The 20,975-nt window shown below is 44.9% G+C and overlaps 2 protein-coding genes across 5 annotated transcripts in view; one reads left to right on the forward strand and one right to left on the reverse strand.

The window, feature by feature from the left end:
• The first annotated feature begins 6,830 nt into the window (after positions 1–6,830).
• PSMB4 (proteasome 20S subunit beta 4) lies at positions 6,831–9,268 on the forward strand. Its single transcript, XM_030326790.1, has 7 exons — positions 6,831–6,991; positions 7,242–7,448; positions 7,725–7,871; positions 8,052–8,133; positions 8,519–8,635; positions 8,844–8,932; positions 9,143–9,268. Exons 1-7 carry the CDS (start codon positions 6,855–6,857, stop codon positions 9,153–9,155), a joined length of 792 nt encoding a protein of 263 aa, XP_030182650.1. The 5' UTR covers positions 6,831–6,854; the 3' UTR covers positions 9,156–9,268.
• Positions 9,269–10,910: 1,642 nt separating this feature from the next.
• Positions 10,911–20,975, reverse strand: part of POGZ (pogo transposable element derived with ZNF domain) — a 53,777-nt gene continuing 43,712 nt past the window's right edge. For all 4 annotated transcript variants that reach the window (XM_030324521.1, XM_030324520.1, XM_030324519.1 and 1 more), the window contains 10 exons: positions 20,356–20,456; positions 19,673–19,819; positions 16,674–16,808; positions 16,387–16,559; positions 16,090–16,230; positions 15,345–15,401; positions 15,048–15,160; positions 14,805–14,829; positions 12,992–14,671; positions 10,911–11,515 (listed from right to left, as the gene is read on the reverse strand). In XM_030324521.1, coding sequence (XP_030180381.1) covers positions 13,000–14,671; positions 14,805–14,829; positions 15,048–15,160; positions 15,345–15,401; positions 16,090–16,230; positions 16,387–16,559; positions 16,674–16,808; positions 19,673–19,819; positions 20,356–20,456 — 2,564 coding nt within the window. In that variant the 3' untranslated portion in view covers positions 10,911–11,515; positions 12,992–12,999. The remainder of the gene's footprint in view (positions 11,516–12,991; positions 14,672–14,804; positions 14,830–15,047; positions 15,161–15,344; positions 15,402–16,089; positions 16,231–16,386; positions 16,560–16,673; positions 16,809–19,672; positions 19,820–20,355; positions 20,457–20,975) is intronic.

Here is a 20,975-nt window from a genome sequence, read left to right on the forward strand (position 1 = left end):
CACCCAGGTGTCCCTAAAGGAAGGATCTTTAATTTTTTTTTAATGTTTATTTATTTTTTTGAGAGAGAGAGACAGAGTGTGAGCAGGGGAGGGGCAGAGAGAGAGGGAGACACAGAATCCGAAGCAGGCTCTAGGCTCTGAGCTGTCAGCACAGAGCCTGACATAGGGCTGGAACTCACAAGCCATGAGATCCTAACCTGAGCCAAAGTCGGATACTTAACCAACCAAGCCACCCAGGGGCCCCAGGAAGGGTCCTTAAATGAAGAGAATATAATGAATTATCTGGGCAGGCCCTAAATGTAATCATAAGTGTCCTTAAAAGAGAAAGGCAGAGGGGGATTTGACCCAGAGGAGAAGGTGACATGAGGACAAAGAGTGATGTACCCACAGGCCAAAGAACCCTCCAGAGAGGGTGTGGCCCTGCTGACGCCTTGACTTCAGACTTCTGGCTTCTAGAACTGTGTGAGGATACATTTCTGTTGTTTTAAACCACTGTGGTTTGTTATTTGTTACAGCAAATGAATGCACCAGGTAAGTCATGGCAGGTCAGTCATCCTACTGCAGCAAGAATCTAGATAGATTACAAAAAACACATTATTTATTTGTTTGTTTGTTTATTTATTCATTTATTTATTAAAGTTTTTGTTTCTTAGAGAGAGAGAGAGCACGTGCACACAAACAGGGGAGGGGCAGAGAAAGAGGGAGAGAGAGAATCCCAAGCAGGCTCTGTGCTGTCACCACAGAGCCTGGCATGGGGCTTGATCTCATGAATCATGAGATCATGACCTGAGCCAAAACCGAGAGTTGGACACTTAGCCAACTGAGCCAGCCAGGCGCCCCCCACAAGTATATTTTTTAAAAAAGCACCAAAAGGCTGTGGAAGGAATGAGGACTAGGTGACATAAAATCCAGAGATGGAAAAACCTTTCTGAGTTAAGTTGAGCACAGGCTGAGGTTAAAGCATAATCTAGGCAGAATGCCTCTATTTGGGAAAGAGAAATCACACTTTTGGTGGTCATTCAAAACTGGAAAATTGGAGTGACAAGTTAAAAACTGAGGGGGCCTCTAACGGTGGCTAGTTTATCCATGGAACATTTGCTGAACTCTTGGAATGTGCAGGAGGCTGGAGAGGCTGACTAGAAGCTTCTAAAAGGCAGACTAAATCTCCCAGTCTGGAATTATTGGTTAGGAAATAAAGACCTGTTGAGTCAGAGGAAGAACCTCAACTTTCAACTGGTCTCCTCTTCAAGATATCTGCCTGATTCGGGGCGCCTGGGTGGCTCACTGCATTGAGTGTTCAACTTCGGCTCAGGTCATGATCTTACGGTTTATGAGTTCAAGCCTTGTGTTGAGCTCTGTGCTGACAGCTCAGAGCCTAGAGCTTGCTTCAGATTCTGTGTCTCCCTCTCTCTCTGCCCCTCCCCTGCTTGTGCTCTCTCTCTCTCTCAAATAAAGATATTAAAAAAAAAAAAAAGACATCTGCCAGATTCTGAGCTGCATGGAGCAGGAACCTGGAGAGTCAGCTCAATCTTCTTTAGTATTTTGGGGCTAAGGAGATGAAGACCTGCCCAGTTTTCAATCAGAAGGTTGTGAGGAACATGTGAGGAACATGTCTGAAGAATATGAGCAAATCAGACTGAAACAGCAACCTGACCCTGACACCGCTTAATTCCTGACTAGATTGAGTTGATCAGCCCCTCACCCTATCTGCCTGAAAGAAAAAAAGGAGAATGTTCTCTGTTGGAAAAGAACATGATATAGAGCCTCTAGAATTATTAATCATTTCTGGAAAAAAAGAAAAAAATATTCTATTTGCATAGAGTAAAAGAAACATGACCAAAATGAAAAGAAAAAAAAGAAGAAAATGCACAGATGATCCAGATACTAGAGTCAGCATACAAGAATGTAAAAATAACCTAGATTAACATGTTAATGAAGAGTGAAAACAATGAACATAATAGATGAAAATATGGAAAATTTAAATAGAATTGGAATCCATAAAAAAGTCAAATGGACATTTTAGAACTGAAAAAAACAATCTGAAGAATTCAATGTAAGAATTTAAGAGCAGATTGGACAAAGTAGAACATAGGATTAGTGAATTGGAAGACAGGTCAATAGAAAATACTCAAGTTGGAGGCACCTGGGTGGGTCAGTGGGTTAAGAGTCTGACTCTTGATTTCAGCTCAGGTCACAATCCCAGAATTGTGGGACTGAGCCCCACATTGAGCTCTGTGCTGACAGTGCGGAGGCTGCTTGGGATTTTCTCTCTCTCTCTCTCTCTCTCTCTCTCTCTCTCTCGATGCCTCTCTCCCACTCATACTCTATCTCTCTCAAAATACATAAACATTAAAAAAATGTTTAAAAAATATATTTAAAGACAATACTCAAGTTGAAACGCAGATATCAAAAAGACTGGAAAACAAGAAAGTATGAAGTAGGGTGCCTGAGTGGCTTAGTCAATTGAGCATCTGACTTCAGCTCATGTCATGATCTCACGGTTTATGAGTTGGAGCCCCACATTGGGCTCGCTGCTGTCAGCGCAGAGCCCGCTTCAGATCCTCTGTCTCCATCTCTCTCTGCCCCTCCCTGGCTCTCTCTCTCTCAAAAATAAACATAAAAAGAAAAAGAAAGAACGTATGAAGCACAGGGACATGCTCAAATAGATAGCATATTTGCAGTCTAAGGAGAGAAAGGAGAATTCTGGGCAAAAGCAATATCTGAAGAGATAATGGCTGAGAATTTTCAAAAACCAGTGAAAGATACCAACTCAAGAAGCTCAGCAAACCCAAGGAGGATAGATACAAATAAAACAACGCCTAGGTACATCCTCCTAACACTGCTGTACATCAAAGACACTGTTGAACATCTCAAAAAAAGTCAGAAGAAAGAAAACCACATTATCTTCAAAGAAACAACAGTATGACACTCAGGTGACTTCCTAACACAAACAGTGGAAGTCAGAAGATAATGAAATAACATCTTTAAAGTTTCAAAAGAAAGTAACCATCAACCCAGATTTCCATAGGAGAGGAAAAAAATGCCACCACAAAAAAAGTTTCAAAAAGGCACTTTTACCAAAACATGTAAAAAAAGAATAAAGTTGGGGATCTTACACTTCCTGATTTCAAATCTTGCTACAAATCTACAGAAAGCAAAACAGTGTGGTACTGTCATAAAAACAGACACACAGACTAATGGGATACAACACAGAACCCAGTAATAAATCCTCACCCATACAATCAATGAATTCCATGAGGTACAAATGCCATCCATTGAGGAAAAGACAGTCTGTCCAATAAATGATGTTGGGGAAACTGGATTTCCACAACTTAATTCCAAAGAATTAAGCTGGATCCTTACTTTATACCATATATAAAATTTAACTCAAAATGGACAAGAGATGCATGGAGTGCCAGGCTGGCTGTCAGTGGAACATGTGACTTTTTTTTTTCTTTTTTAACGTTTTATTTATTTTTGAGACAGGGAGAGACAGAGCATGAACAGGGGAGGGTCAGAGAGAGGGAGACACAGAATCTGAAACAGGCTCCAGGCTCTGAGCTGTCAGCACAGAGCCCGACGCAGGGCTCGAACTCACGGACCGCAAGATCATGGCCTGAACCGAAGTCCGACACTTAACCGACTGAGCCACCCAGGTGCCCTGGAGCATGTGACTCTTGATCTTGGGGTTGTGACTTCAAGCCCCACATTGGGTATAGAGATTACTTAAAAATAAAATCTTTTCTAAAAAGTGGATTAGACATCTAAATACAAGAGTTAAAACTATAAAACTCTTAGAAGGAAACCAGAGGAGAGCTTCATTGACATTGAAGCATTAATAATTTCCTGTATATGAAGTCAAAAGTATGGGCAACAAAGGAGTAAATTGATAAATAGGGATACATCAAAACTGAAAACTTCTGTGCATCAAAGGACACTGTTGAAAGGCAATTTCAGTTCCTGCCTTTGTGGGGACTTTTAGTTTGGCAGAGGAGACAGTATTACGGCAAGTGTGATGCATGCTGTGAGAGAGATACTGTAGAACTGAATTATAGAGGATGTAAAATTGCAAAAATCCTCAGGGAAGACCCATAGAGTAGTGCAGCTATGGCGAAGCTGGATAGGTTTTCTTTCTCATCTTTCTGTTATACGCTGCCCCCCCCCCCAGCAGGTCAGGAAATGATCCTTAACTCTTTTGGAGTTGAAGGTTCAAATTCCATTTCTCCTAAAAAGTAGAGTAGTGAAAATGTTTGTGAGGTGGTGGGGATGGTGGTTGCTATATTCCAATTTAGTCTAGTTTTATTTCTGTTCTGAGAATTTAAGGACATCCCCTATATTCAAGCATATCCTGACAGGTTTCAGGTTTCAAATCCAGTCCAGGGATTGCTGATTTAAGAGCTTAAACTTTGGTGGGAGCTAAGTGTTAATTACACTCAAAGTTAACAGCCAACCATAGAAAATTAGGCACACTTAAAAAAGATTTTCCAGATAATATCAGACCTGCTTTAGAAAAGTGGGGCACCTGGTTGGCTTCAGGAGGTTACACGTCGGACTCTTGATTTCAGCTCAGGTCATGATCTTGTGGCTTGTGGGTTGGAGCCCCGTGTTGGGCTCTGTGCTGACATCTCAGAGCCTACTTGGAATTCTCTCTCTCCTTCTCTCTCTGCCCCTCCCCTGCTCATGCTCTCTCTCTCTGTCTCAAAATTAATAAATACACATTAAAAAAAATAAAAAGAGAAGAAAGAAACTTCCAAATTTCCCTTGTTTGTTTAATTTATGTCTTGTTTTTACCTCATAACAAAAGACAGGCTGGGAGCACCTGGGTGGTTCAGTCGGTTGGGCGTCCAACTTCGGCTCAGGTCATGATCTCACGTTCATGAGTTCCAGCCCCGTGTCAGTCTCTGTGCTGACAGCTCAGAGCCTGAAGCCTGCTTCGGATTCTGTGTTTCCCTCTCTCTCTGTCCCTCTCCCCATCACAGTCTGTCTCTCTCAAAAATAAATAAACATTAAACAAAAAATTAAAAAAAAAAAGACAGGGTGGTCACCTTCTTTTGAGTATTGCATCATCAAATGTTGGCGGTTTGAGAGCCATTCTACTCTCAGGCTGGATGATTCTAGATCCTTTCACTTTTCTTCATTTAGGCCTGATGGAATTTTGACTACTTGTCTGATCTCTGGAACTGGTACTGGCCCCACAAGAACCTTAATCTGAGGACCTAAGAAGGAGTGAGACCAAAACCAGCAAGCCATGAGACCACTTCTAAACAAGGACATAGCCAGTTAATTGCTGATTGATTGACTGATTGATTGATTTAAAGTTCATATAATGAGGGCTCTGGCAGCTACAAATAACAAAGTATTCGCGTAGTTTTCGAGGAATCCCAGTAAGCCATCATCCCACTGAGCACCTGCTATTTGTTCAAGTAAAACTGAGTGACCCAAGAGTCACTTGGAATATAGGGTTTGAGGAAGTGGCTATTAATTAGAAAAATAAGTATATTTTTCAAGACCAAAGGTGATACAATGAGTGTCAGTTGGGTGCCTCTAACAAGATCTTGAACCTTCCCTTTCCAGGGTTTCATGACCCAATAAAATTTTTTGTTACTTAATTAGGTTAAGATTTCCTGCATTGCTTTGGTTCAAATTAACTCATGGAATTTTTTTTTTAACGTTTATTTATTTTTGAGATAGAGAGAGACAGAGCATGAACAGGGGAGGGGCAGAGAGAGAGAGGGAGACACAGAATCTGAAACAGGCTCCAGGCTCTGAGCTGTCAGCCCAGAGCCCGACACGGGGCTCGAACTCACGGACCGTGAGATCATGACCTGAACCGAAGTCCGACGCTTAACCGACGGAGCCACCCAGGCGCCCCATTAACTCATGGAATTTTTAAAACGAAATTGATTTGGTTTCCCACTAAGTAAAAAATTTTTAATTCAAGTTGTGTGGGGAGGAGTGACAAAGTAGTGATTTTAGGTTCACCAGTTTGATTTTAATTTTTAAAAAATGTTTATTTATTTTGAGAGAGAGCCGCGCACCATGACCTTAGCCAAAATCAAGAATCCTGGGCTTAACCCCTTTCGCCACCCAGGCGCCCCGCCCAGTTTCATTTTATATACTGTTCCAGTCCCTGCTACATAACCACATTGAAAAGGAAACTTCTGGAATTTGGTTTCATGCCCACAGTCAATGGAATTTTTCTGCTGCATACGAGGTGGGCAAGAGCATCTGACAATAAGAAAACTTTCAGATATCTGTCCAAGTTCCCACAGAGTGAGTGACCCACCTGAAATACCATACACCACAGGATTTGCACATCTGTATGATTCTTTTTTAAATCTGGGCTTGAAGACAGATTTACCTTCACTCTCTGTGTGGCCACATAAAATCACTACACCACAAGACATATTTATAAAACGGGTGGAGTAATGCCTGTTATACAAGGCTGCTTTGAGAAATACACATGTTAAGAGATCCCGCGTTCACTGTTAGTTTCATATGGGCTTTTTGATAAAGATACAGAAAAAGGACAAGAGAATTTCTGCCTCCTCGCTCAGGATCAGTGTCTTGAAGTGGTTCCACATACCTACCTCCCAACCAACCTCCCCGACCTTGAATTTGTGCGTCAGAAACTGATCTAGTCTAGACTCTACTGCGCGGCGGCGCCGCGCTGCTACGTCACGCGATTCCACAACTCTGGGTCCCAGCCGTCAACCAGAAGGAAGGTAGAAGGGCCTTGACCTCATCAACATGGCTACTGGAGGTGGCCGGCAGGAAGAAGGTGTGCCCACAGAGGGATCACTTCCACTTCCGTTGGCGCAAGCGGTGTCATTTCTTCTGCCACCGTGACTAAGATGGAAGCGTTCTTGGAGTCGCGGTCCAGTCTTTGGGCCGGGGTTCCGGCCCCGGGGCAGTTTTACCGCATCCCGTCCACTCCTGGTGCCTCGGATCCGGCATCCGCTCCCTACGGGGGTCCAATGACGCGCACGCAGTAAGCTCTTGGCGTCCGAGCCTGCGCAGGGGGCGGGACGGTGGGACCTGGTGCGGCGGGCCGGTGCTTAGGGAGCCGGGAAGGCGAGGTGAGGGTCGCAGGGCAAGCGAACAGCGAGGAGCGCGGGGCGGAGAGTCCCGGAGAAGCAAAGGAGGCCTGGAAAATCAGAAGCGGAACCCACTGCGCAGAAGAGGGCTCCGGCTCTTCCAACGTTCCTCCCCTCGCCAGACCTCCCTCTCTCTCTGTGCAGGAACCCCATGGTGACCGGGACCTCGGTCCTCGGCGTTAAGTTTGAGGGCGGAGTGGTGATCGCAGCAGACATGCTGGGCTCCTATGGCTCCTTGGCTCGTTTCCGCAACATCTCTCGCATTATGAGAGTCAACGACAGCACCATGCTGGGTGCTTCCGGAGACTATGCTGATTTCCAATATTTGAAGCAAGTTCTCGGCCAGATGGTGTAAGTCATCTGGAGAAGAGGGAGTAGATCCCAGGTGGGGAGAGGAACTTACTGTTTTGTTTTTAGAAATCCCCATAGAAGTCCTAGAGTGGAGGAGTCTGAGGCTGCAGCAGAGGGCCGGAAAGTTGCTGGGGTTCCGTGGAAGAGGAGAGTGTTTACAATACATAGTTTTTGGCGTTAGGGGGGTGTAGAATGAAGAAGATTGTAACTTTTGTGGGGTGGATGGAATTGCCGATTTCCATTCTCCCCCTTTCCTCACAACCAATTCCTTTGAAGGATTGATGAGGAGCTGTTGGGAGATGGACACAGCTATAGTCCCAGAGCTATTCATTCCTGGCTGACCAGAGCCATGTACAGCCGCCGCTCCAAGATGAACCCCCTGTGGAACACCATGGTCATCGGAGGCTATGCTGATGGAGAGAGGTTGATTTGAATACAAATAACTTATTTCCCCACCCACCCAACTACTAATGTCTATGTAGCATCTTCTCTCTCCCCCCTGAGGGAATGCCACTTCTCAGACCCTGTTGTCCCATCCTTCAGCTAAAGTACCTAAGAAAGCCTAAAATGAAATGAGCTCTTTGACCTGTTATGTCCTGTTAGCTTCCTCGGTTATGTGGACATGCTTGGTGTAGCGTATGAAGCCCCTTCGCTGGCCACTGGTTATGGTGCATACTTGGCTCAGGTATGTAGGGGAGAGGGGTTGGAAGACAAAAGGCGATGGGGGCTTGTGGTTGTCTGCTTGTTCTTCCTGTGAAATTCCAACGTGGACTAGGCTAGGATCCCTACTGCTGGACACGTGGTTTCTTTGTAGTCTGGAGGCTGTATGTCGTACTTACGTTCCAATGACAGAGTGGTGGCTCAGAGATTCAGTAGACATGTGCAAAGAGGAAATGCCCTAGAACTTGCCCTTCAAGTAGGTCTTAGCACAAGTAAGCAGAATTCATTCTGGGGAGGCAGGAGGTGGAATGTCACCTTTTTAACCCATTTATGCTGCTTTTCACACCGTGGAATTGAGACAGGCTGGTATTCAGCCTCTGGTATCTCCCATGTTTTCCCCATTTCCCTAGCCTCTGCTGCGAGAAGTTCTGGAGAAGCAGCCAGTGCTGAGCCAGACCGAGGCCCGAGAGCTGGTGGAACGCTGCATGCGTGTGCTGTACTATCGAGATGCCCGTTCCTATAACCGGGTAAGGAGGGATGTGAATAATAAAGATGACAGGACTCTAACTGGCATGTTCTCGATAGTTGGGATACCTGGGTCTTTGCTTTTGAAGAATGGATTGCCGAATCTCCTATTTGCAGATTAGGGGAAGACTCTCTACTTGACCTTTGAGCAGGTCCCAGGAACTTCAGGTGGGGGTGGGCATTTTTATTGAGAGCTCTGCTTTCTTTCAGTTTCAAATTGCCACCGTCACCGAAAAAGGTGTTGAAATAGAGGGGCCACTGTCTGCAGAGACCAACTGGGAGATTGCTCACATGATCAGGTGATTGACATTAAAATTACAGAAGAAAACATAAGTGGTAGAACAGATGGGAGTCTCCTTGGCTTGCACTAAGCTGGGTTTTTCTAGAGGTCTCCTCCAAAAAACCTCTTTGGCGGGGAGAGGGGTTTGGGTTGGAGGACAGAGTTGCTTTTAGGAATTAATTCCTCCCCCTGTGGCTTCACAATTTTATTATGTTTTCTTCCTTTTTAGTGGCTTTGAATGACATACAGATGCATTATCCAGAACTGAAAGTTGTGCCCTTCTTCTCGCTTTGAACTTGGCTGGTTCAAAGGTATACTTTTCTATTGTAAAATAAATAAATCCTTTGAAATGCTGGCTGAGTGGTTTTATTGTCTGACCAGGTCACAGTAAGAGTGAAGTTGCTAATTACTGCCACATGCCATCTGCATTCCTGGTCAGAGAACCCTTTGGCTCTTGGTTCTCATAGCAGATACAGGATTCTCTGCAGGACAGCACAGGAAATCTGCCACGGTCTTCATTTGGGCCTATGCTGAAAACAGCTGTGTAGAAGCCAGGCTTAGTTTTTGTGGGATAACAAAGGGCTTAACATTTTTCTTCAACATTTATACCCACCCATGTGCTAGATTCTTTTTTTAAAAATTTTTTTTTTCAACGTTTTTATTTTTGGGACAGAGAGAGACAGAGCATGAACGGGGGAGGGGCAGAGAGAGAGGGAGACACAGAATCGGAAACAGGCTCCAGGCTCCGAGCCATCAGCCCAGAGCCTGACGCGGGGCTCGAACTCACGGACCGCGAGATCGTGACCTGGCTGAAGTCGGACGCTTAACCGACTGCGCCACCCAGGCGCCCCCCCATGTGCTAGATTCTTAAAGAATTTCTGGTTTAATGTTGGTTGCAAATGTGATTTTAGTTAAAACACTGTTTCAAAGATAGAAATAGTCTCTGGTAAAGCTGCCCCCAGCGGGACCTGACAGCTCAATCCCTCACCTAGGGCCACCTCCTCACCCTTAGTAGAGGAAATACTGAGTAAATTCAGCATTTAACCTAAATGTTTATTGTCCAGATCTACGATCAGAAAACCTCTTAAAGGTCTTATGTGTTCAGGGGCACCTGGGTGGCTTAGTCGTTTAAGCATCCCACTTCAGCTCAGGTCATGATCTTAGGGTTTAAGCCCCCCTTCAGGTGAGCACTGCTTCTCTCTTTCCCTCTCTCTCTCTGCCCCTTGCCCCCTTGTGCCCTCTCAAAAATAAAGTATTAGGTGATCATTTAAAAGTGTAGGGGCACCTGGGTGGCTCAGTCAGTTGAGCATCTGACTCTTGATTTCAGTTCAGATTGTGGTCTCAGGGTTCATGAGTTCAAGCCCCAAGTCAGGCTCTGCACTGACTGTGGAGCCTGCTTGGGATTCTCCCCTCTTTGTTCCTCTCCCGCTTGTTCACTCACTCTCAAACAAGTAAACTTTAAAAAAAAAGTCCTCTAAGTTTAGCTGTGACTCAAATCATTTGGGGCATTAAGCCAAATTCGACTCCCAAAATGGTGTTAAACCAGAATTTTAACGTTTATTTTTTGAGCAAGAGACTGACAAGCATGAATGGGGGAGGGGCAGAGAGAGAGGGAGTAAGATTCTGAAACAGGCTCTAGGCTCAGCAGTCAGCATAGAGCCCGATGTGGGACTTGAACCCATGAACCTACGACCTTGAGTCAAAGTTGGACGCTTAACTGACTGACCAACCCAAGCGCCCCTAAACCTGAATTTTAAAAATGAACACCCTAGGTGATTCTGATGCACATCCTCTCTAAACTGCTTTGAGAACTAGTATAGGCAGCAAGCTCAAAGTATTTTTTTTTTTAAACTCCAACTATTCCAGAACTTCAGTAAGGTAAGAGTAGAGGGAGAAATCAAAGTATCTCCATTTTATCCATGTCACAACTAGTAAATGAAAGTAAAAGGAAATCATGAGTTTTCTGTCTTCCACATATTCAGTCTCAACACAGAAAGTAGTCAATAAATACTTGTTTATTGATTAAACTGAATTATAAAAAAAACAAAAAAACAAAAAAAAAAAAACTTCCTTCTACTACTAAGCCATGCGGGCGGAATCCACAAAGATAACTTCCTGGCCAAAACCCAGCTGATCCATTGTTGGTCTTATGGTCTTAAAAAAATTACCCATCAGGAAAGTCAAATAATGCAGAGGCCAGGGACCCAGCTCTGCTGAGGCTGGGGCTGCTGCGGAGACTACCAAAGAGGATTCGGTCACTGTAGATAGAGTTGACCATAGTTCTTGAACTTTCTCAAAGGCAAAAGGATGACTTCAAGGTCCGTGTTCTGTCAAAATGGCATCAGGCAGAAAGCTGGGGAAGAGCAGGCCAAGAGCAGACGGATCTTCAGTTCACTTTCCAGATGCCATGGGTTCATGAAGCTGGCCAAGCTGTTCATGGGTGGGATCACTCCAGTTCACTATATTATAGTGTGCTGGGGTTAAAAAACCAAAAAATGGAGGTGAGGAGAAAGAGGTGGTAACAAATGTCACACCTGTACCACCAGGCCCATCACATCTTGAGCATGTCCCAGTCTGTGAAAGCCTACTACAATAGGGTTACCTAGGAAAAAAAAACAAACCACATTGTTTATAAATCCATTTCCCCTCATTTTATTAAATGTTCCACTTATGTACACTTTAAAGATGAACCACTGACAAGCCCGTGCAGGCTGTCTCCTTGGCTCCCAGGAGGGACATGTTGCTGAAAGACTTGGGATGGATAGAAGGTGTAGCTGTGGGAGAGCTGGGCTTGGGTTTTTGTTCCTTTTCTCTGTATGTTACACAGTACATTTCAGTTTATAACCATGAGTACATACAATTAAAAAAAATCCCTCATGCAAACTGTAGAAAAATTTTCTTTCCTTGAAGCTGGCAGTGAAAAATAAAGATTCATGTCTTTTTCTTTGTGCACACCCCTGTGTTTCCTCTTCAGGTCCCCTTCTTCTCTAAGCATTAAGAGAAATGAGGAAAGCCACAGGGTTAAAACAGGATTTCAACAAGTGGTTTGTCTTGTTTTATGAAGTTCAACATGTAACTTCTTGTACAGTTAGCTCCTGGCTTTAGGACATGTGATCTCTTGAACAGGCATGCTGTCCACTTAACATGTTGAAGACCCATACACTGGGAATGGCCTCCACCCTAACACTGTGTGATCACCTCGGTACCTCTTGCTTGCTAATGACATGTGTATGATCCTTTGTCCGGAGTGATGGGGTGAGCATGGCAAGAGGGGCCAAGGATCCCAATGCAAAGAATATTGGTTCTGTCATGTTTTTGTTGGAGGGAAGGTGGTGAGGAAAAACAAATCTAATTCATCATTCTGGATGAGAGGTGGTTTCATGCATTTTTAAAGCCACAAGTTTATATCTCAGAGTTGCTGTAGAAACCAACATCTCTGGAGAGGGAAGGAAAGAAAGGAGAAGGAAGAGAGAGTTCAGTGGGATTTTTTTTCCATTTTCATTTTTATATAAAAGTGTTAAGACCACAATGAAAAAAGTTTTTTTTATCCATATATATAATAAACCAGTTTGTGAGCTACATATTTTTGTCTTTCCCATCTTCAGAAATGTTCTCACATTGACAATGGTTGGAAAGCATCATGCCCAAAGACATTGCCACACAGTAAAACAAACAAAAAAACCCAGATGTACTATGATACAATTGAGGTAAAAGGGGAACAAAAATTTAACATTCGCCCACAAAGAATATTTTTTTCTTTTTCTTGATTTTGTCAGAAAAATACCAAACACAGTGATTTAAATTTTAAAAAAAAAGTCACGAAAACCGGTTTTTAGCAGAAGTGAACGACCAATGGGCCAGCTCCTTGGCTCAGACGGGATCACCACTGGTATTCCTAATAATCCACAAATCCACAGGGAAGCAGAAGTCAACATTGCGGGGGGAGTGGGGGCATAAAATTAAAAAATATAAACCAAATACCCCACCTGGCATATCCCCTTTTCCCTAAATCCCTCTACCCACCCCCTCACGGTTCCCCCCCCCCCCCCCCCCCCCCCACTCCACACCCGCTCCTGACCCCAGCACTCAAATCTCCATCAGATCTAGGTCAGCTTCTTCAAATCCATAAAAGGACTCGGTCTCGCTTTCACCCTCAAAGAGCTGGTGAAGGCTCTCAGGCTCAACTGTCTCTTCAGGAGATGATCTGGGTCGGGGAGTGGAAGCTGAGGGCTCCTCAGACTGTTCCCCACTCAGCTTCAGCTGCTCCTCTAGGGAGGCGATGAGCTCCTCCTGCATGTCAGCGTTTCTAGTGGGTGAGTTAATGTTGCCATCAGGGCCAGGTAGGACACTGGCCACGAGGAAGGACCGCTGCACCAGCTCTGGACAGTTCCCAATGACGCCCAACACCTCAGCCAGCCAGACCAGCACCAGTTGAAGCAGGACGTCGGAATCACATGCAGTATCTGCCATTTCCCGAGCCTGCTCCTTCCACTTTTTGTGCAGAAAGTTCTTGACGGTTCGTTTGATGCACACATCTAACGGCTGGATTTTGGAGCTACAGCCTGCCGGGACCACTGCAGGCAAGGTGCTAGAGGCACTTAGCATAGCCAGCACCTCTTCCGACAAGTGAGTGCGATGACAGTCCATCACAAGCATGCCTTTGCTGCGCTGGCATGCTGTGTGCTTCTGCCACACTCGGGCTGACCACAGCTCCATGATCTCGTCATCACTGTAGCCACTCTCCTTCACCTCCAGCAGTATCGAGTCCGGCACGTTAGCAGGCTGATCCATTTGTCCTCGGTAGAAAACCAGGGTGGGGAGGACAGTGCCATCGGCCAGAATGGCCAGCACCATGTCACACCAAGGTTCCCCCGTGCCCACTGTCTGCAGGGCATTCTCCTTTCGGTCATCACTGCTTAGCACCTCTGTATCTAGGAACAAGGAGATCTCATCAATAGCCACAATCATGGACAAGGGTAAGTCCTGGTTGTGAATCTGTCGTTGCACGAATTCAATGAAGAGTCCTGCATTCTCTGCCACATCCTTAGGTAGGGTGTGGGCCACAGCTCGCCGGGCATGGGGGGTCAGGTGGTGCCGGAGCATGAAGCGCACAGCCCACTCATAAGAGATCTTAAACCCTCCCTCCAAAGAACGTCCTATTTTGGTAGCTTTCTGGAACAAGGTCTCCTCATTCACAGGTAGCTGCTGCTCTCGCTGGGTTAGCACCCACTCAGCCAGCTTCTCTTCTGCTTCTAAGCTCAGATATTTGCCCTCCAGATTCTCCTCCTGGGAGGCCTGGAAGCGCCGAAGCCAACGTCGGATCCGTCGCTGTGGATTTCGGAAGTGTTCAGCAGCCTGTTCTGTATTGCAGCACAGGGCAAACAGGACCACTCGAAGCTTCTTCACAGACAGCTGCTCCTTCTTGCCAACTCCACTGCCACTACCACCCCCTGTGGCCTGCTCAGGCTCCTGGATGACCGGGCTACCTTCATCCTGGTCATCCACATTCAGACATTCGGCCCCCTCTGTGGCCAAGGGTGGGAGGGCTAAAAGCTGGGGCTGAGTTGGGGTTGGCGGTGGGGTTGCGGTTGAGGCTGGGGACGGGAGTGCTTGGGCCAAAGGAGGCGGCAGCTCTTCAGGCTCAGCTGGGGTGGCCCCCACAGATTTCACAGTGGCAGTTTTATTAGAGGGGAAGGCAGGAGGAGGATATATATTCTTCAAGCTCCGGTCATGTACTCGGTCACGAGTGTGGCCATGTCTAAAGGGTTAGCAAAGAGAGGAAAAGAAAGCTCAGTTCAACCAGGAAAATGAAATACTACTGGCGGTGATAATAAAAAAAGATGTATCACACTGGAAAGCAGAAACTAAACCATGAAGGGAGTTTCTGTTACCTTGAGTGAGATATCCAAGTGAGTCCTATGGGAAACAGGGCAATAAAAAAAAAAGTTAAACTCAACGAAGAAACAAACCCTCCAGTCTTACATAAACTTCAGGTTGGAATGCTTCCAATTTGGTTATGTCTATCTAAATAGTGGATGAGTCAGGCCAGGTAGAGATGCTCCTGACTCACACAGCAGGACCCGTACCCTTAGCTTTTTTTTCTTGTCCCACTCACCCCCACCTCTACTACTTACCCCGTGGCAGGACGCTGCTGGATCTGTGAGAGGGGTTGAATACCAAATGCTTGGCCATGGCATCTCCCACAGAGGTAACAAAGGTACATGAAGTGCAAGCCAGCTTGATTCCACTAAGGAAGAGAATCAAGAGCATACAAAACAAATATAATAGTGACACTGGGAGTAAGTTCTGAGGCTTAATAAAGCGAGTGTCCTTTCTCTTCTCTAATTAATTCACATGCCCAAGCCCCCACGATAAATGCATTAATGTAAGAACTTGAAAAATTAAGAGTCCATCAGTAAGTTTTCCCTTACCTCACAGAATTTTTAAACAAAGCCAAATACTTGGGGCTCTTGCGTGGAACATGATTGCTGAGAAAGACAAAGAAAAAGTGGCATGAGTTAGGGACTCTGCTCGCCAGAGGTCAGCAGTCTCTGACAATGCCCCCCAACAAAAGAGATGCCCCTTCAGTCCGTCCTCACTTCAACCTAAGCCAGTTTCCCTATCATACTAATATTCCCTATTAGTGTGCATAAAAATCACCAGGAGAGCTATTAAAACACACACTCTGATTAAGTGGCCTGGGGGTGAGGGACAGAGGCTGAATTTCTAACAAGCTCCCATCTATTGCTGCTGGTCCCTGGGTACACTCAGTAGCAACGTCCTACAAAATTAGAGCACTATCAAAGCCATATGAACATGGGTGTGACCCGGGGCACCAGGGTGGCTCAGTGGGTTGAGCATCCGACTTCAGCCCAGGTCATGATCTGTGGTTTGTGAATTCGAGCCCTGCTTCCGGCTTTGTGCTGACAGCTCAGAGCCTGGAGCCCGCTTCAGATTCTCTCTCTCTTTGCCCCTCCCCAGCTTGTGCTCTTTCTCTCTCAGAAATAAACATTAAAAAAAATTAAAAAACAACAACAACAAAAAAAACCCATGGGTTTGACTCTTACTCTGCTAGGAGAGATAGACAAACAGCTCTAAGAGTTGGAAGGAGGGAGTGAAAGGAGTTCTGGAGAATCTGAACTCCCACATAGGGTCACTAGTTTAACCGTGACTTACTTGATCATGTGGTTGGCATAGGCTCGAGAGCAGCAGGTGCTATAGCGACACAGAGAGCAGTGAACATAAGTGGGGAAATGATTAGGGAAATCTGGGATCTCAAAGCTGCACTCTAGACATGTCTGTCGGCCCATGACACTCCTGTCAAGAAACAAGGAAAATTCTTGTTATTGCCCCAGGAGTCTTCAGATTGTGGGGGCTGCAGACAACAGATGCTGCTAAGACACTACAAGATTACACTGGCTATAGGAATAGTCGTGCCCACCCGGCCCCCAGCCTCCAGAAGAAGGCACTGACATTTTCCTAACAGCTCTCTTCTGGATGTTGCGCCGGACAGGGGGATAAAGGAAGACAGGCAGAGGGTCTGTTGAGGAGGTCAGTGGTGCTGCCTCCTGCAAGGTGCTGGGAGGTGCATCATTGGAGGAAACAGGAACAGTTCGTGGCTGTCCTCGGGAAGCCCGGATTGTCACCTGTGAGCCAAGGGAAGGAACAATTAGACGCCACCCATGCCGAATCTCAGGATAGTGACAATCTCTATTCCTCCCCTCCTGGATCTATAAAAGAAACACTGACAAGCTCTTTACCTTGGTGCCTGGTTTCAAACCTTCTAGCTGCTTGGGTTTACGGAAGGTTTTATGGTGCTGAAGCTTGTGTTCAATTTTGTCCTTTGCAAAGAGAAACTGCAGTCGGCATTTGTTGCAGTGATAAACATTCCTCTTCTGAAGGGAGAAAAAGAAAGAGCATCCCTTAAAGGTTCCCCCAAAACTTTCTTCCCTGATAAGAAGGTAGATCAATGCTAACAATCATTCTTTCCCCCGCTTTCTATGATTAACTAAAAGAGGAAAAAAGAAATACACAACACGACACCAAAACCTACCACTGAAAATCATCACCTCCCAGGGTCCCAAACAAAGGCAGACTCAGGCAGGATGTCTAGATGCTCGAACCATCCCTTCCTGACCTGGTTTAATAATGTGGATTAGTGGCTAAAGCTTTCCTTGCCCCTGCTTTGTCTTTACAATGTGGACAGTGCTACCTACCTCCAAATATTCTTGTTTTTTTTAAACAGCAATATATGATTAAAAAAAAAATCATACTTTTTATTCTGTACTGCTTCATGTTTTAAGTTTGCCTTCCGTCCCTTTGCACAGAAACCATGTGTTACCAGTTTCCTGGGTATTCTTTCATGGACAGTCTATGCACATAACCACGTAACACACACATACATCTGTAATCACCACCTCCCTGTTTGCCCTTTCGTTTTCTTAACACAAATGATAGTATTTTTTCCATACCCTGCTGTCTTTCCTTGCACACATCACTGTATACAGATATGCCTCCCTGTGAGACAAGTTTGAGGATCCAGACTGCCTACTCTTAGGTCCTTCAGCAATAGGACCCAGCCCTATAGTCTTCCTCCCAGGGTAGCAAGACTCCATTTCCTGAGTACAAGGGACAATATCCATGCTGCTCTTTGGAAACACCTGCGTGGGGGATTACCAGCAGTCACCCCTGTGCAAATGAGTGTGTGAGCCCAGGAGGGAGCTCACATGTGACAGTGGGAGCACATGTGTGCACACCCAGGCAGGTGCACCCCTCTGGTTCTCCATTTTGTGTCTTCTCTATGCACTTTCACTTTCCTCCTCTAGTGGTTCCTTTCTGGCAACAGTTTAAAATTCCAGCTTAAAAACAAAACACAACAAAAGCAACAACAAATTCTTCCTTGCTAACCTATCTCTTCCCCTGGTTCTGCCACCCTCAGTCCTGAAACTTTTAAAAATAAGTTGTCTCCATTTCCTGACCTCTCCTTCATTCGTCCTGCCCAAGTCTAAATTCCACTTTGCTAACTGACCACACAGCTCCTATGTTGCAAAATTAAAGGTTGGCCTCTTAAGTTTCTATGCTGACATCTTCCTGCAACATTTTGATCACATCCTTTTCTTCAAAACACTTTCCTCCCCTCAGCTTCCTCAACATCAGTCTCTTCTGGTTTTCCTTCTAGGACTATGGTCTTGGCTTTGTAGACAGAGTCTTCGGGGGTTCTAAGCATTCATCTTATTCTCAGTTGGAGGTGAGGGAGCACGGCAACTTCTACATGTAAAATCACTTGATTTATAGGGTGCTTGGGTGTCTCAGTCGGTTAAGCATCCGACTCTTGATTTTGGCTTGGGTCATGATCTCATAGCTCATGAGACTGAGCCCCAAGTTGGGCTGTGCACTGAGCCTGCATAAGATTCTCTCTCTCTCTTCCTCTCTGCCCTTCCCCGACTTGTGCACACATATGCACTTGCTCTGTCTCAAAAAAAAAAAAAAAAAAAAAATCACTTGATTTATATAATAATGATCCTAAGTAGTTTTTCCATGGCCTAGGCTTTTCTCCCAGGCTTCAGACCTGTATATCCAACTCCCTGTTTAATAGACAACTCCAGCTGCTGTCCACAGATACGGCTAACTCAGAATATCCAAACATGTTATCCCCCTCCCACTGCCAACCTTACTTTCTGCAGTGTTTCGATCTCAATAGTCTCACCGTTCGTCCATTTTCCCCAACACAGAATTTTAGGCACTATTCCTAACTTGTTCCTCACTACCTTCACTTCATCCATATCTACACTGTAAATATCACTTACCTTCTCAGTATCTCTCCACTCTATCCTCTTCTTCCCCTCAAAGCCAGTAGCCACTACCATCACTCACCTAAACTGAAAGAGCCTTTGGCCTGTCCCCCTAACTCTGGTTTCAATCTCCTCCAACAATTCATTCTCCTAATGCAGCCGGTATAATCAGGACTAAAAGTAAATTTGAATATATCACTCAAGGACTTAGAAAAAAATTCTTTTAATGCCTCTGCAATGACTTATAAAGTTTAAACACCTTGGGTGCCTGGGTGGCTCAGTCAGTGAAGCATCTGACTTCAGCTCAGGTCATGATCTCACAGTTCGTGAGTTTAAGACCCACATCAGGCTCTGTGCTAACAGCTCAGAGCCTGGAGCCTGCTTTGGATTCTGTATCTCCCTCTCTCTCTGTTCCTCCCCCGTTCATGCTCTCTCTCAAAAATAAATAAAAATGAAAAAAAAAAAAAAAAGTTGAAACTGCTTTTCATGCTTACAGGATTCTCCACCACCTGTGTCCTAGCTTCTGACCCCCCCCCTCCCCCTTATACCCTACACTTCAACCACATTGAACTTCCTTTAATTCTTTGAACCTCCGTCCTCTCACTCTGTGCTTGGAGGACATTGTTCATCCCACTTCATGTGGCTCACCTTCATCATCCTACAGGTCTCAAATACTCTTCTTCCAGGAAGCCTCAGCAGGCTTGCAGAATAGGTATATGCTGTTCTATAGCCTATACTTCCCCTAACACAACACTCTCCATGCTCTATTGTACCGTTTAACTGTCTTGTTAGCACAACATTTCTGGCACCTAGCCCGGTGCATGGCATATAATCGAAATCTGATACGAAGTTTTACAAACACATGTGTAGTACCTTCTCTACCAAGATTATCTGCCTAGCTCAGCCCTGGCCTCAGCATCCATAAAATTAAAAAAATGAGAATATGGGAATCGCTTGGTGCCTGGTACCTGGTGCCTCATGTAATGCTGTTGGAATGCATTGCCATTTTTGAAGACCTTCAGGCAATAAGGGCAGAGCAGATGCCGAGTATCCTCATGGATCATCCGAAAATGGACATCTACCTCAGAGTAGAGTGAGGAGCGATATTGACACACCTATGTCACATAAGAGGGAAAATAAGCTAAGAGCGAAGTGAACAACTGAGGCCTTAAAAAAGAAGTAGCAATGAAAATGTCAAAATAAGAGAAAAACTAAGTTCTCCTAAGTGTATAGAAATCAAATTATTATTCTTAGTCTGCAATGCAGGGCTGTTTGTGATAAATTCAGCTGTGAATGAAGATAAAAACGGAGAAGGACAAGAAAGTCTGAGAACAAGTCATATTGTGGCTACAAAGAGTAAAGTTTTCCTGGTCCATCTCCAGAGGGCAGCTCAGGAGACACACTTTCACAGCATGTGTGTATGTTCTCTGATGGGTTCCCTGGCTGGGTGCCTGCACATGTTCCTTTGATGTTTTTCTCTGGCACAGAAAATCCTGAAACAGGACCTATGTTTATTTTATTTCTTCTGGATCTCCCCAGTGTTCCTAAAACTGAGTGTGTACAGGAGGTACTCAGCAATGTTCATTAGTGAATTCTCTGTATTTAGCCTGAGAGCAAGGTGGCTAAGGCTCCCTAGAGAAAGAGGCAATACCTGGCAGACATAAGGCATCTCTCCAGGCTTATGAGTATCCTTCATATGCTGGAGAAATAGTGGCTCACTCTCAAACGCCCACTCACAGATCTTGCACTTGGCTGTAAGAAGAAAAATAATCAATAAATCCACCTGAAAATAAGACCAAAGTCCCGCTGACTCATAATCTTTATTTTCTCTGACTTCTCTATCTTCATTTTCAATAATCAGTAAAATCACTGAGTTTCTTCTTTAAAATAGTTGTCTTCATGTCTGTGTTGCTGATGACAAAATTTTATGTCTCTAGTTCAGACTTTTTACCAAAGTCCTGTTTGAACTATCTACAAAACATTTTTAATTGGCTATTCTGCCACCAATTCTAACTTAATTCAGCCTCCTCTTCCTGATTTGTTTCCCTTCTCACTTCCCTACCTCCTCCTGCACTTAGGCACTGTCTCTGAGTCTAAACACCTGTGTTCTGCCACCATTATTTCACAATGCATCAAGGAATGGTCATTTTGCTATTCTCACAGACAAAAACTTGGTAGAAACCCACAGGATTTTCTACTACTAATCAGCTGGCTTCCGAATATCTCGTATCTCTCTCCAATAAACAGTGTCTATGCTTTACATACCATTAC

Source organism: Lynx canadensis, chromosome C1 (genome assembly GCF_007474595.2).
Source record: "Lynx canadensis isolate LIC74 chromosome C1, mLynCan4.pri.v2, whole genome shotgun sequence".
In the NCBI taxonomy this organism is placed as follows: domain Eukaryota; kingdom Metazoa; phylum Chordata; class Mammalia; order Carnivora; family Felidae; genus Lynx; species Lynx canadensis.

Coding starts and splice junctions, on each gene's coding strand:
- PSMB4 (XM_030326790.1), top strand. CDS start 6,855: ATGGAAGCGTTCTTGGAGTCGCGGTCCAGTCTTTGGGCCGGGGTTCCG. Junction 6,992..7,241: donor GGTCCAATGACGCGCACGCA/GTAAGCTCTTGG, acceptor CTCTCTGTGCAG/GAACCCCATGGTGACCGGGA. Junction 7,449..7,724: donor CAAGTTCTCGGCCAGATGGT/GTAAGTCATCTG, acceptor ATTCCTTTGAAG/GATTGATGAGGAGCTGTTGG.